The 16,272-nt window shown below is 42.1% G+C and overlaps 1 protein-coding gene across 8 annotated transcripts in view; it reads right to left on the bottom strand.

The window, feature by feature from the left end:
• Positions 1–12,502, bottom strand: part of BNC2 (basonuclin zinc finger protein 2) — a 485,862-nt gene extending 473,360 nt beyond the window's left edge. For 6 of the 8 annotated variants that reach the window (XM_061425225.1, XM_061425227.1, XM_061425228.1 and 3 more), the window contains exon 1: positions 12,301–12,459. In XM_061425225.1, coding sequence (XP_061281209.1) covers positions 12,301–12,303 — 3 coding nt within the window. In that variant the 5' untranslated portion in view covers positions 12,304–12,459. Of the gene's footprint in view, positions 1–12,300 lie in introns of all 8 variants that reach the window. The other 2 variants (XM_061425235.1, XM_061425230.1) reach the window with 2 other exon arrangements.
• Between the last annotated feature and the right edge of the window lie 3,770 nt (positions 12,503–16,272).

Genomic DNA, 16,272 nt, shown 5'->3' with positions numbered 1-16,272 from the left:
ACATATATATTTGATCAGTTAGCCATCTAATTAATAGTTGATACTGAATGAATAATGAAACTTTTGTCCAAACTAACTGGCAAAAGGCCAAAAACAGACAATGCTGTTAAACAAGAATGGCTCATCAGCATACTATAAAAGCAATTACTTTAAATGGAGATATAAATATAAGTCTTTTATTAGCATGAATAAAGAAAAAATTACATCTTTAAGGGAACAAATTTTCTTAGGTCATCCAAATTACCTTATCTTTCATTTGTTCTCAAGCTTCTCTAATTCAACGATCAGGTATTTTAAGTACAAAATTTGTCAGGTAAACTTTAAAACAAGCTCACGTCTCCAAACGTGCCACGCCAGATTTGAACATAGTATTTATTCAAAGTGGCTTCCCAGATGGCTCAGTGGGTAAAGAATCTGCCTGCAATGCAGGAGACGCAAGAGTCACAGGCTTGATTCCTGGGTCGGTAAGATCCCTTGGAGGAGGGCATGGCAACCCACTCCAGTATTCCTGCCTGGAGAATTCCATGGACGAGGAGACTGGCAGGCTACATAGGGTCACAAAGAGTCAAACACAACTGAAGGGACTGAGCACGCACACGTGCATTTATTTAAAACTTGAGTGGACCGATTAGTTTGGGTTTGAGATCATACAGTAATGTTCAGTTTTAATCACTGGTGGGTGGTATTTTTAGTTACCAGGAATGTCCAGGATGACAAATTTTCTCAACAATGTTTTTTTTTTTTTCCTTTTGAGGTATTTATTAAACTAGAAACAATTACTTCTAGGTACTTAATACCACCTTCCAGGGCATGATGCGCATCTCCTATAAAGAACACCCAGAATGCTTTTAAACTCAATGATAATTAAGAAACATCACAGTATAACCAGGGTGTTTCTCAGGGAGCTAAGAGCCAGCACCTTTTGGCTACCAGATGATGTATTTCTTGTCCTCTGGAGTACCACCAAGAGTTTCTTACTCACATAATAAATGTACTTTCCTAATGTAGCCTTTACTCTTCAGAGAATCAGATAATTCTGAGTTTTAAAGGTAAACTACTAAGGTATTATTAACTAAAGTGCAGATTTTGTCCAAATTTCACAAAATTTTATGCCAGTGTCCATTATTTGTTTTCATACGTTATTCAAGGTTCCACACTGTATTTAGTTGCATTGAGCCGCTTCAGCTGCATGCAACAAATTCTGCTAAATTCTCTTTTCATTTTTATTCTGTTACAAACATTTTCTAATTTTCCTTGTTATGGCTTCTTAGATACGCCAATCATTTAAAGGTGGACATTTAATTTCCAAATACATGGGGTTTGTAAAGTAAAAAGAAAAAGCATACTGCTAAGGGCAACAATAGAAAGAAAAGACAAATAGGGCTATTTCAAACTTAAAAACTTTTCTAGAGCAAAGGAAGTAATCAACAGAAAAAGCAACCTACTGAATAGGAGAAAATATTTACAGACCACATTTCTGATAGGGGTTAATATCAAGAATATATGAAGCACTCCTCAACAACCTAAAATCAAATAATCCAATTAAAAATGTGCAAAAGGGGACTTCCCTGGCAGTCCAGCGGTTAAGACTCCATGCTTTCACTACAGGTAGCGTGGGTTTGATCCCTGGTCAGAGAACTAAGATCCCACATGCCACCCTTGCTAAGTCGCTTCAGTCCTGTCCAACTCTGTGTGACCCCATAGACAGCAGCCCACCAGGCTCCCCCATCCCTGGGATTCTCCAGGCAAGAGTACTGGAGTGGGTTGCCATTTCCTTCTCCAATGCATGAAAGTGAAAAGTGAGAGTGAAGTCATTCAGTCGTGTCCGACTCTAAGCGACCCCATGGACCGCAGCCTACCAGGCTCCTCTGCCCATGGGATTTTCCAGGCAAGAGTACTGGAGTGGGGTGCCATTGCCTTCTCCTACATGCCACCCAGAGATGCCAAAAAAAAAAAAAAGAAATGATACTCAACATCATTAATCATCAGGGAAATTCAAGTCAAAACAATGAGATATAACCTCTTATCTGTTAGGCCACTGCTTAAAAAAAAAAAAAACACATAAAGTAATAAGCATTGACAAGGATGTGGAAAAACTGAAACCCGTGTGCACTGTTGTGGGAATGTAAAATGGGGCAGTAGCCAGAGAAAACAGAACAGAGGTTCCTTAAAAAATTTTAAAGATAACTACTATATGATCCAGCAACCCATTTCTGGATATATATCTAAACGAACTGAAAGCAGAATCTTTCAGAGTTATTTGCACATCCATGTTCGCAGCATCATCACAATAGCCAAGATGGGGAACTCAATCTAAATGTCCATCTAAGGATCAATGGGTACAGAAAATGTGGTATATATATATACAATGAATTATTCAGCCTTAAAAAAAAAAAAAAAGGAATCCTGTCATGTGCTACAACATGCATTACCTCAAAGACATCATGCTAAGTGAAATAAGCCAGTCACAGGACAGATGTGACTATCCGACTTAAATACTTCATATAAATGCATTGTTTCCTTTATACGAAGTACTTAAAGTAGTCAAATTCTTCAAATGTAGAATAGTGGTTGGCCAGGGGCTATGAGGACAGGAATTGGCGAACTGTTGTTCAATAGGCATGGGTATAAACCTTACATTTTGCAAGGTGAAAAGTTCTAACAATCTGTTGTATGAAAAGGCGCAGCTAACAGTACTATACTGTATACTTAAAATAATTAAATTATTAAATTTTATGTGTTGGACTTGCCCGGTCGTCCAGTGGTTAAGAATCTCCCTGCCAGTGCAGAGGACATGAATTCAGTCCCTGGTCCAGGAAGATTCCATATGCTGCGGGGCAACTCACTCTGTGTGCCACAACTATTGAGGCCACACATCCCAGAACCCACGCTAGACAAGAAGAGAAGCCGCCACAAGGGGATGTCCGCATGCCACAGCTAGAGAAAGCCTGTGCACAGCAACAAAGACCCAGTGCACCCAAAAATAAATAGAATTTTTAAATAAATAAATAAATTGTGTTATTTTTACCGTAATAAAAATAAGTTTTAAAATAATTGTAAAGGAACCAAGAAGAGCTAAAATAATCTTGAAAAAGAGGAACAAAGTTGGAAGACACATACCTCTCAGTTGCAAACAATGCAAAACTATAGTAATTAGGACAGTGTAGAACTTGTACAGGGATAAACATACAGACCAATGGAACCAAGTGAAGATTCCACAATTAAATCCCTCTACATCTATGGTCAAATGATTTTCCCAAAAAGGTATCATGAAATTCAAAGGGGAAAGGAATTGTCAAACAATGGTGCTGGGAACAACTAAGATATCCACATTCAAAACAATGAAGTTGGACCCCTACTCATATTATACACAAAAGTTAGCGTAAGTGAATCAAAGACTTATATGTAAGTGCTCAAACTATAAGACTCTTAAGATAGTGCTAAGTGCTAAGTCACTTCCGTCATGTCCGACTCTGTGTGACCCTGTGGACTGTAGCCCGCCAGGCTCCTCTGTCCATGGAATTCTCCAGGCAAGAATATTAGAGTAGGTTGCCATGCCCTCCTCCAGGAGATCTTCCCAACCCAGGGATCGAAGCCATGTCTCTTATGTCTCCTGCATTAGCAGGCAGGTTCTGTACCACTAATGCCACAAGGGAAGCCCCTTAGAAGAAAACATAGGAGTAAATATTCATGACCTTGAGTTAGAAGATGGTTCCTTAGCACACCAAAAGTACAAACAGCAAAAGAAAAATAAATTGGATTTTACCAAAATGTAAAGCTTCTGTGCTTCAAAGGACATTGTAAAAACAGTAAAACAACCTACAGAATGGGAGAAAATACTTACAAATCTTGTATCTAATAAAAGACTTGTGTCCAGAATATAAAAGGCATTTTCTGGCTGGCTCAGCAGTAAAGAATCCAACCTGCTAATGCAGGAGACACAGGTTCAATTCCTGGACTGGAAAGATCACCTCAAGAAGGCAACCTACTCCAGTATCCCATGGACAGAGGAGCCTGACAGGCTACAGTCCATGAGGTTCCAAAGAGTCAGACACAACTTAGCAACTAAACACCACCACCACCAGAATATATAAAGAGCTCTTACAACTCAACAACAAAAAGACAACCTAAATGAAAAATGAGTAGAGGATTTAAGACATTTCTGCTATACAGAGAAGATATACAAATGGCCAGTAAGCATATAAAATGATGCCCAACATCAGTAACACTCCAGGAAATTCAAATCAAAATCACTTGACACCCACCAGGATTGTTAAATTAAAAGACAAACAGTAACAGGTTGGAGAGGATGCGAAGAGATTAGAGAACTTACTGTTAGTGGAAATGTAAAATATGCAGCTGCTTTGGAAAATGATCTGGCAATTTCTCAAAAGGTGCAAAGACAGCTGCCACATGACTCAGCAAGTCCACTCCTAGGTATATCCCTAACGAAAGTGAAAATGGAACACACGCGCACAAATGTTCACAGCAGTATTACTTATAATAATAAAGAAGTCAACACTACCCAAATGTCAATCACTGGAGGAATAAACAAATAAAACATGCTATAGCCATACCAAGGAATGTTATTAATCGTACATTTTAAGCATATGAATTATATCTCAATATATACAACTGGTTAAATTATATATATTAAAAATGGTTAATGGCTCTGATTAGATAGCCCTATCACATAAAACATAACATGCTCCAACTGGAAAGAAACATACAAATTACAAAAATCACTTATTTTACCAAGGATGAAATGGAGGCTCTCAGTCCTAGGTAGACTATAGACTGGGACCTGCCTCTAAACCCAGGCTCAGAGCCATTCTCACTCCGGAGTGGACAGTGGTACAATCTCTCTCCAAGGTGTGATCAGCCAATTGAAATACTGATCATATCAAGGATAGGTGCAGGATTCGTGTAGAGACCAGCTCCTGCCATGCATTCCTTTTAACTACCACATGGCTTTTGTGGGGAAGGTAAAATTATAGCCTAGAAAGCCCCTCCTTCCTCTTCTACTTCTAACACAAACCACAATGAATGGGAACAGAAACACTCGAAGAGAGAAAACTAACATACCCCTGCCTTGATCATGGGAAGGCCACCAGGTCACCTGAGAGGATCAAGGTACAGTCATCTTACTATCTGCATAGAACTTCCCACCCAATGGTCTAGAGACTGGGACAGGGCCCTAGGCTGGCTGGGCACTTAGCTGTCAATTACTGAATGAATATGTATTTCCCTGGGGAGGATCATCCTACCTGAAAAAATGAATGTGGAAATAGCTCATCTCTCCTCTCTGAAACAACGATAACTTAGCCCACAAGATACCATGAAAAGAATTCTCAAGAACTCACCAGAGAAAGTTTCAAGTATAACTATGAAAATTTTAGGCTTGGCTAAAAATGGTAAGGTCATGTAAAATTTAAAAATCACTTTATAAGGATTCTGTAATATTGTATATTTTTGCAAAGCTATTGGGGAACACCAAAACAGTTTAGTAAACTGACAAAAATTATTTATATTAGAAAGACAAAAAATATTCTACTCGCCCCTAGCAACAAATATTTTCCTAATTTAAAAAAGTGAACTTGTGTATAGAGAGAGATACAGGTATTATAATTTACCTGTTCAAATGTCTTGAGAATTCTTAAAAAGTAATTCCATGAATCTTTTTAAGATATTGAGTAGCATTTTCCAATCCAAAATTTGCACATATTGTTCTTTATTATAATTTGCAAATAATTCAGTGTTCATTTTTTTCTTCCTTTACACTGAAGCAATGAGGCAAATGCATTTTTAAAGCATCAAGGAATAACACAAAAGATGTGAGAGGGAAATCAACAGGGGGAAACTAACATAAGACTTGAAAACACATATATGACATCCAGGAAATCTCTCTTAAATTCTCTTTTAGATACAGAAGACGTAAGACAAACTGCAAATAGATTTATTCACTGGCAGGATTTGGCCAGTATAAAAACTAGTTATAATACACCGAATAGTCACCAGAAACATCACTTGTGTCCTCTGAAAGATTAAGAAATGAAAATAAGACTATTCCTTACGGTCCAATATATCGGTTCTCTCCTCAAAGGAAGTTTAGCTGAAACAATGTGACTGACTTAAGCTCCGCACAGGCAAATCTTGGCAGCCCTCAACTCCGTCTATCTCCTTGGCCTGTTAAGCAGAATTCCTTCACAAACTGTTGGTCTCTGCAATAACTCCTACAAAGCTCATTACTGCCAGCGGCAGCCTATCCCCCGTGCTGTGCATTCATCCCCGGGATGCATATCAACATGTGGCACATGTCCTTGACGTGCACAGAAGGGCTGCACCCCAGGACAGCAGCACGCATGACAATAGCGTCTCCCCTCACTTCTCTATGGTTGCTGGGATGTAACCGAGAAATCTAATAACTGTGGCAGTGGGGCCTTTCGGGTTTTCCTTGCCTTTCCAGACAGTGAAGCTGCACAGACACTAATGAAAGGTTAAATGAATAGGAATGGTTGACAAGAGGTACAATAAAGAAGGAGCTTGGTAATCCACAGACACTGAGCAGAGATCCTTGGCTCAAGCAGAGAAAGGACAGCACATCGTCGAGTCACAATATTTAAAACAGCTTGCTATACACAGAGGCTTTTGTGTCTGGGTACACGTCTGGCTTTGGACTGAAAAAAAAAAAAAAGATACTGAAAAGGAATTTCAGCATGGGGCACTTTGGCAAATGTAAGGTCATAATAAGAGAAAAATGTTTTGTGTGGGCTGTTACATCTTTGTACTGAACACAAAAAAGCAAGAGACTATGAACTCGTGAACCACAAGTTCCAAAACAATACTGTACATTTTGACAACTATTAAATACTGTATCTGGAGGGCTGGCTTGATGTGATTCCCACTGCTAAGATATACATGCAGTGACTCATTTAGCAGCTCCACTTTCTGCCTTCCTTGCAGAAGAATTCCTGATACTTATTTTAGAGTTCTATAGTCAAGTTCTAGTCTTCAGTGGTTTGCTACAAATGATATCAACCGAAACACTCAAGCCACCTTCCACTCTCTGCAAAACTTCCCAGCAGTTTCTTGTAAAGAAAACTGAATTTATCACCCTAGTAATGTGTGAAGTACAAGGTAAACTTTGTTGTAATTCCAAATGACTACAATAGTGAAATGTCCCCAACTAGAATTCTTAATAATGGAATTAACTTTTTTTCAGTGCTCTACTCACTATACCCTAAGGGAAGGTTATGTTCCATGGGGAATTGATTATAAATAATCATAACAAAGCTATTCAAATTACTGAAAAAAAATGCTCCAGAACATAAAGGTAAAAATAAAGTAAAAGAAAAAGAAACTGACATTGTTAGATACAGATTTATTTTTAAAGGGGAAAACTGTATGACTTTGCTATGGCCAAATGTTAGAACATGATATATCTGTAAAAGTGTTCCTATGCATATACCCAAGTTAAAATATAGGTTCTCAATAAATTATAAAAGCGTACTGAGAACATGTTTTAAAACAAGGGAGCCTCTTTGAACAGCCAAATTAAATTATAGCTGAACTCTTGCGTGTACTGAGGGTTCTAATAAGCAACAAATAAAGGCTTTTATTGGCTAGCAACATAATGAGAGCTACTGTGCTGGAGATTAAAAAAAGACCAATCTGGGTAGTTTATCTCACCGGATTATACTACTTACTTAAATGGTAAATAAGTTTGTGCAAAGTAACGCTACTAAAAACTAGCATATAAATATTAAACTGAAATTATGATCAATGACCATTTAAAGTAAATGTATCACAAATTTTAGTGATAAATGTGAAATTAGATAATACTGAATACCACTTAAGTTCTATTTCTTTAAATTTAACTAATTTATTGATCTCTGATACATCAGCTTTATAAATGGTTTGCTATTTATGCTTATATTGTGAAGTATTTATCTGAAAGGAGTTTTCTCTCCAGAGTAGGGCAGTTCTGCATCAAACTACTTCAAAAAGACAGGAGGTTGTCCGGAGTGAACAGAAAGAAGGTATCCCCTCCTCAGTGATTTGACAGGAAGTTCCAATAAATAGAACTTTGAAGTTGGCCTCTTTAACAGACCTCCATCAGTTGACAAAGCTACAAGCAGTTCTTAGCAAACCAAAACAGATTTAAAATATCTGTGAATGTACTTTGCTTGATCTTCAGACCATCTGAAAGCGAGAACCCTGAAAATCCTATTTTGACTGTTCTTGTAGAAAGTTCTGCTGCTTCTATCACAGCTTAAAAAAAAAGAGAAACTACAATAGCATCTCCAAGCCTAAATACTACGCCAGTACTCATTATCTACTCTTTTCCTACAACATTCTGATTGCTAGAGTGATTTTTTTAAAAAACCTTAAGTATATCTAATAAAATCATGAGGCTCCCTCTAGCTCTTCAGTGAGGAGTTTACTAACCAATGATCCAATGATCCTATGTAATTCCCATCCAACAGGAAAGATCTGAGGAGGCTGCCTCCCTTTCACAAGAAACGTTTTTCAACTGTTTCTTGTAAGGATGTAGATGGTAAATGAGACCAGCTGCAGAGGAATTCAGAAAGCAGTGCTCCTCAAGTCCGCAACGAGTTAAGAATCTATTCCTTGTTTCCAACCTAAGCTTTATATACAAAATTCTATAAGTGAAACTTTAACCTGTTTAAAGGATGTATACATTCCCAACCTTAGATTTACTCACTTGCTAAAATTAAGTTTAATAAAAAAAAATAAGGACATGCAAGAATAGCCATCTACAGAAATTCGAACTTGTAATCTGGTCTCAGTTCTAAGAACATACACTTAAATTCAGGATTTTGAAAATTTTTTTAAATATTTTATTAATAGTGTGTTTGTGGTGTTCATATAAAAGAGGCTGGTGGTAATTTGTAGAAAACATGTCCATGTACCATAACATTTATACACAACACTGTTAATAATTTTTATTGTTTAATCTTTTATGCCATTCAGCCCTGGATAACTTGGATCTGTCGTGATACAGAAGAATATAAATAATACAGCCCAAGTATGCCATTGATATTTAGTCTACCTTACAATAGCCATAAAAGACACAAATTCGACTAGCACATCATTTCAAACAAGTGAATATGAAAAAATGCTAAATCCTACTCATTAGGATTATCTTTCAAATACTCAAGGAACATTTAAAATGGTGTGGAACCTTAACTCTAAAATTAAAAATAAAGGGAAACACTACCTTCAAGTCATCACCTATTTGAGGCTCCCTTAATATAAGAAATATTCCCAGAAACAATAACAAAAAGAAAAGCTCCCTCCACCCCCCCACCTCTTTTTGAGCCAGTGTCCAATTTCTTCTTTTCTGAACAGCTGTATTATCCAACTTAAGTTGCTCTGCTAATTTCAGTCCCACAAGGACTAACTTGGAAGGCAAAAAAATACAAGAAAAGATCAATTTGCTGGGAAAGATCAAATGAGAAAACTGTGGGGACAGCACCAGGTCAGCGTGTGGAGAACTAAGCAGACCTGTTCTTCATTAACTGTGGCTCTCTGGGGACGTCACACACTACCTGTCCGTGGGCTTTATTGAACCGCCTAACCCGCCTCTCTGTTCCATTCTTCTGGGCCCAAGTGAATCATATCCTGCTGCTGACAAGTTAGCAGGGGACTGCGGCTGCAACATGAAAGTACTTTTCTTTCTTGTCTAAATCAGGCAGATTTTTGAAAAGACGACACAGCATTGACTCGTGACATGGCAAGATGAAACGAGAGGTCTGGGCCGGTCTTGGAGCTGTGCAGATAAAAGTAATCAAATGACACTCCTGGAATGCAAATTGGCATTCTTGACTGCAGCAATTGCACAACCATGAAACATCCCTGACAGCAAGCAAGATTAGGACAAAATGTTATGTAAAGCACTGAACTCAAAAAACTCTCACATGAAAATTCAAACTGTAACACTTACATTTTAATATAGCAGTAGTCACCTCTGCTTTTGTCTGCTGCTTTCTGTAATCACATATCCCTGCCTGACAGGTATCTTACATTTCAGGGGGAAGAAAAAAACCAGGTATTGGGAAGGTATGAATGCCATTAATATTTTTCTTTCTATTTATTTTTTAAAATCACTCGGGGGTTGGTTCTTTTTCAAAGCCTTACATGCAAACAACAGCGAACTTAATATTCTCTGGGGTGGAAAAGACAGTTTGAGACTTTTCTCACAGGATACTCAAATAGAGTTCACGTCCAGGCTCAGTATTGCTTCCCTCAGGTGAAGCTACTCCTGTACTTTGGTAAAGTGATTAGCAATCTGGATTTTAAATACTCTGCTCTCTGGGAACAGAAAGCTTCAAGAGCTTCATTAAGGCTGAACGGTTTAAATAAAGCAGCTACAAATGTAACATAAAACACAGATACCCTATGAAAGTTCACAAGGGATTTTCTTGAGGGGGTGGGGGTGATTCCAAAGGGTGAAGCAAGTTCTATTAACTTGCACAGGGTCTCATGACTCGAGTAAGTCCTCAGATCATACACACTACACCAAAATAAATTCCACCACTTAAATAATGTATGTGTGTGCACAGTAATATCTGAAACTGCAGAATACAAAGCAGCGGGTGACAAATGTGCTTAACCACTGTTCAAAGTGACTAGTATTTGGGAATATATGTGTGGACAAATACTATGTAGGCTAGGGGGCAAGGGAAAAGAAAATAATACCTACAACTGTCTTTTACAGTGTTCTTGGGTAAAATGCCGCTATAAGAAAAACCCTCAAGTGCTAAATAGATACACTTAATATTTTGTTTTGACGCCTCCACTTAAATACAGGTTCCAACCATTGCAACCCTCCACTAAGTACATAAAAAACAATAAAACAGGCCACTTTCTGCCACTTTAATCCTGGGTACACAGGATTATTTTATGATGTCTTTTGTACATCAGTTTTACAACAGCTTGACTCTAGGGTAAATGGGAACCACCGTAAATCGCACGCTGCTTTCAAAACCACTTTAATTTCTGTCAGCGTTACTGTAACCACAGACTTGGGCTCACGCTACTTTTTTTTTCTTTTCTTTTCTTTTTTTTTTTTTTTTGGTGCCTGCATTTGACAGTCGCATGTCCTACACTCCAGTTGTGACTTTGATCAGTGAAACAAGAGATGTCACATTAGGGGGAAGGGAAGAGAAAAAAATGCCAACCCGCTATCTCCCTTTCTCTTACATAGTCCATCTACATGCGGAACACGGTATATCAGATTCCCAAGAGGGGGCAACAACAGCAGCAAAGGGTGGGGGCAAACTAAAAGGAAGGGAGTGGTCCAGCCCCATCTCTAACAAATCACTTCCCCGAAAGCGGACAGAGCGCTCAGCACCCGGCGAGTTAATTGCCCGCTGCCTCGCTGCAGAGAAGCCGCTTCGGGCGGAGGGGCTGTGCTGAAATCTCGCTTCGCAAGCCTCCCCATTTCCACCACTTGGACTTGGAACTTTTTTTTTTTAATCTCAGCCTCACTTTACAGAGAATTTCACCTAGGGTTAGGTGTTTGGTTTTTTCCTTTTTTTCTCCTGCCCCCTCTCCGGGCCCCAAATGCCACCCTGCAGTCAATGTGTAAGTAACAAGAATCGGCTAGTGTCGAATTGCACTTCCAAATCGCTGTCTCCTAAGGTTGATTTTGCTGCCGAGCGTTTTGCACATTCTTCAGAAAACCTCCAGGAGCACTTCCTACATTTTCTTCATTTACAAAGGGAGGGTTCACGAATGGGAAGGCGAGGAGAGGGGAAAAGCAGAGGTGCCAGGGACGGGGCGGCGGTGTCCTCCCCGCGCGGCGCACCAGCGCGCCCAGGCGCCCACGCCCAGCCGCCGGTCCCGCACCCGCGGGCAAGTTTTAAAAGTTACCGTGGGTCCAAACGGCGTGCCTCTCCGCCCCGAGCTCCTTCCAGCGCTCCATCAGCCCCCGCCTTCCTCCCGGCCCGTCCCAACTCCCTGGAGCCGTCCGCTCGCCTGCCGCTCACCTTGCTCGCGGGCCGCGAGAGGGGCGACCCTCTCGAACCCCCGGAGCCCGCGCGCACACCCGCCCTCCCACCTGGAGCTCTCTTCCAACACTCGGGCCAAGTTGATGGGTGATTTCGGGAGCGGGGTGGACTAGGGGCTCCCCTTTCCTGCCCGCCCTCCCTTCTACCTCCCGCCGCAGGACTGGTGGAAAACACGGCCCCCGAGCGGCCCCCGAGGCGCGCGGGCGCGGGGCTCCTTTCTTCGGAAGTCTAGAATAAAAAGGAAAGGAGGGTGGAAACTTCTTACCATCTCCGCATGCTGGTTGTCAAGTGCAGCCCCCGCCTCTTGGTCTCCTCTTAGCGGCCGCGCCTGGACCAGCCCCTCGGCCGCCTCACGCTCCTTCTGTCTCGGCCTTTCTTTCCCTCCCCCTCCCGATTTCCTCCGGGCCGCCGCTCTCGCCGCCTCCGCCTCTCCCCGCCCGCCCGCCCGCCAGCGCGCGCCCTCGCCGCGGCCCCTCTGCGCTCAGGTGACTGATTTACACCCGCGCCCAGGGTCGCAGTGGCTCCCCAAGTCGGAGCCTGCTGAGTTCCCCTGCCTCGTCGGGACAGGAAAAAAAAAAAAAAAAGGAACGGACTGTGCCAGGATGGGGGCTGCTGGGGGCGGGGGGGGGGGGGGGGGGGTAAACGGCGAGGTGACCTCGGACGGACCTGCAAGACCCACAAGTTTCTCCTCTCTCTGCAAAACTGTCGTTGACTACAATGTTGCTTCCCTTTTGCAGAATAAAAGTAGGTTAGTTTAGTTGTTTGTCCGCCGATTTCTACCGGGTTGGTGCAGGAGTATGTATATTTCTACACGCCCCCCCCCCACCCCCCGCGCCCTTGTTACTTTTTTTCCCCCCCCTGCTCTTTCTGGGGATGGAAAAACAACTTTGGCGCCCCCCCGGGGGTTGCGGGCGTCGAGGTGGAGGTGGCCGCTAGCGCCCAGCTGTCAAAAAGGAGTGGGGGCGAGCCGAGGGGAGGCTGCGAAACGCCGAGGAAAGGGCGCGAACTTTATTCCGACTGCAGCAAACCGTGCCGTCGCTTTCCTTTTCGGGCACTCGCCCGTCAGGGTCCCCTTTGACCAGTTCCTCCTCCCGAGCCGCCGCCGCCCTCTCCTCGTCTCCCCTTCCCCTCCCCTCCTCCTCCGTGCCCGCCGAGCTGCCCCGCTCGGGGATCAGCCCCCGGTCCCCGCATGCCCCCCGGGGGGCAGGCGAGGGAAGCGGAGGAAACCCCAGGGGGCCAGCAACTTGGAACGAGAACGTGCCGGGCGAAAAGGGCACAAGTTTCGCGCGGCTGATGGAAAAAAGTTTTTTGGTGGCGGCGTGTTTTGTGCCGGCCCAGACGCCGGCTTGCGGCGAGGGCTTCCTTCCCTTTCGCGTGGTCTGGGCCTCGGGCCTCTGGCTGGAGACGCCGGGGGAGAGGAACGAGGCTGCCGCCTCCGCGGATGCCCGCGGGGGGAAGACCGGTCACATCTTTGGGTGACACTCAGCCGTCCCGAGTCACCCTGCCCTGGAGATACAAAAACGCTGGCTGCAGGCTCAGCGCGCACACGCCTGCCGCTGAAGGACATTTCTTAAATGCAGGCAAAACACACTCCCCGGCCGCAAGAATGGGGGGCGGGGGGCGGTGTTTAATCACCGTCATCTTCCTAACGTACATTTTGTGCCAAAAACATCTCCGCGTTGTGCAGATTTATCATAGCCTGAGCAAACTTTCTGCTTATCTGACGGGAGGAAGGCAGGCACAGGTTTGGAGCATCCACTCCCTGAGCACTTGGCAATCAGAATCGGCGAAGGCGAACGCTTGCTTGGCAGAACAACAGGTCTGGTTACCGGTTACTACTAAAAAGAGAAAATCATTCCTCCTTTCTTTTTCTCTTCCCCGAAGTAGAGGGAGAGACTGCCCACATTGCCTTCAGAGGTCAGAATCAAATTCCTTTGGAAATACACAGCCTTGGATTACGAAGAAGTTTTATTTTCTTTGATGCACAGCCTGCTCTTAAGTTTAATATATTTTCGCAATAATTGAAATTTTCAGGAGCCGTGGCTGACGAGAGAGACCAGGTAGCCCAAGTAGCCACAGCAGTTCTGAAAATGTGATTAGGCTTATTATTCACATGGATCCAACTTTTTAACAGTGGGGCCACCAGCACCTGCAGTTCTGTGTTCTGATTGGGTCCAAATTCTTCATGGTTTCTAGGCCCTTTCAGAACAGGTTTGAAGTCATTTCTGCTTCTGTGAATTCTCTTATCGTGGAAAAGTGTCTGGTGGACACTCCTACAATATTATAGATTAAATTCCTTGGAGTTTTAAGCACATGGTTCATCTGGAGGTTTCTAGTGGGAATCAGAAGATTACTTCGCTCACTATAGTAAAAATCAAAGTATAGACTAGATATCGAATGACTACCTATATATATTTATATATGCATATCTAAAAAGGCTCATCTTTAAATGATTTGGTTAAGGTGTGGAGCGTGTTCTCTTATTCTATAAACATAACTGTAACATCATCCTATAGTTTGTAGAAACTGATTACACGAGGGCTAATGATGACCAAATGTGCATTCTGAGCCACTCAGGATCATCGCAAGAATTCTCTAGAAATGAGCCAAGTTCAAATGTGTTTTCCGGTATCATGGAGAGATGAGAAAAACGAGTTGCTAATTTCAGAGTCATTACCCATACAAATCCATTCACACACTTACCGCTTTGGACAAGTGACAGACCATCAATTGCCAAACCATTGTATTCACACAGTACTTTTTTGGCTGTGCACCTACACTGGCCAATAGGCAGAAGTTATTCCTCATTGAGCAACCTGTAATTTACATTCCCAATTGGTTCCAGATTTGTCTGTTTTTGATGTTAGCAAACAAACAGTTTATGTGAGGCAACATATGTGTATTTGGGGGTCTGTTGCCTTTCTGGAGAGTCATTATAAAGATGGGGAATATGTTGGGCTGAGGAGGAACCCTTGGAGAAGGTGGAGGAATTTACAGAAGCAATCGGGATAAGAGAATTTCCAGTCTCTTTATTTCCTCCAGTGAGTTTGTATGGCCATTCAGACAAAACCCTAAATCCTTTTTGTGTCCTTCAAGACCGCATTGATCTACACCTGCCTGACTCTTTGAACTGTGTCCCCCCACCTCATTTTTCATTCCTCTCATGGACTTCACTGAAGTCACACTGGTTTTCTTTCTCTTCCTTTACCTTGCCAAACTCCTTGTTCTTTGCCCCTGCTGTCCTCTCTACCTGACTGTTTTCCAATGGCTCCTTATTAGTCACCTCCCAGCTGGAACTTCTCTTCAGGCAAAGTAGCTCTTTGCCTACCACCCAAAATACCACTCACTCTTTCTCCCATTACTCGGTCTCTTATATCCTTTAGCAATATCTGAAGTTGTCTTCTTTTTGTGCTTATTATTTTTCTTCAGCTAAAGTGTAAGCTCTGTTGGGGCAAGGGTCCACTTGTTCACTTATAAAATAGTGCCAGGCACAAAATAAACTTGAAAATGCTGTTTGAATGTCTGTGTAAGTGCTCAGTTGTGTTCAGCTCTTTGCGACCCTGTGGACTGTAGCCCACCAGGTTCCTCTGTCCAAGGAATTTTTCAAGCAAGAAAATCGGAGTGGGTTGCCATTTCTTAAGAAAGAAATGTTAAAATCATTACACTGTGTTGATGATGACCTACCTTAAAGCCAGACAAGTTCACTTAAGGAACATGGAAAAAGACTTCCATATTTATTCTTTCGGGGCATGGCGCAAAACTTTTGACTCCCTGCACCTGTGTGGGTCCCCAAGACTGTTTTAGGGGGGCCGTGAGCTCAAAACTTTTCGTTGTAATATTGAGAAATTATTTACCATTCTTACTCACATTCTTCCATCAGTGTACAGTTTCCAGAAATAATGTGACCTCATCACAACAGACTGAATGTAGAAACAGATACAAAAATCCACCTACATTTTGTTATATCAGGCATTAGATTCCCCAAATTATAAATGCTAATTTTCTCACTCATTATTGTTTTGGAAAACATTTCTTTGTTATTTCAAAATATACATATATATTCATTTCCTGTGGCTTCTGTAACAAGTTACCATAAATTGAGTGGCTTAAAAAACACAAATTATAATTCTGGAAGTCAGAAGTTCAAAATGGGTCTCACTACACTAAAATCAATGTACCTACAGGCCTACCTTCCTTTCTGGAGGCCCTTGGGGAGAATCCATTCCCTTTCCCAGTG

The sequence above is a fragment of the Bos javanicus genome, chromosome 8 (assembly GCF_032452875.1).
Source record: "Bos javanicus breed banteng chromosome 8, ARS-OSU_banteng_1.0, whole genome shotgun sequence".
Classification (NCBI taxonomy): Eukaryota; Metazoa; Chordata; class Mammalia; order Artiodactyla; family Bovidae; genus Bos; species Bos javanicus.
Note: the sequence above shows the minus strand (reverse complement) of the source record. Positions and strands in the feature narration are given on the sequence as shown.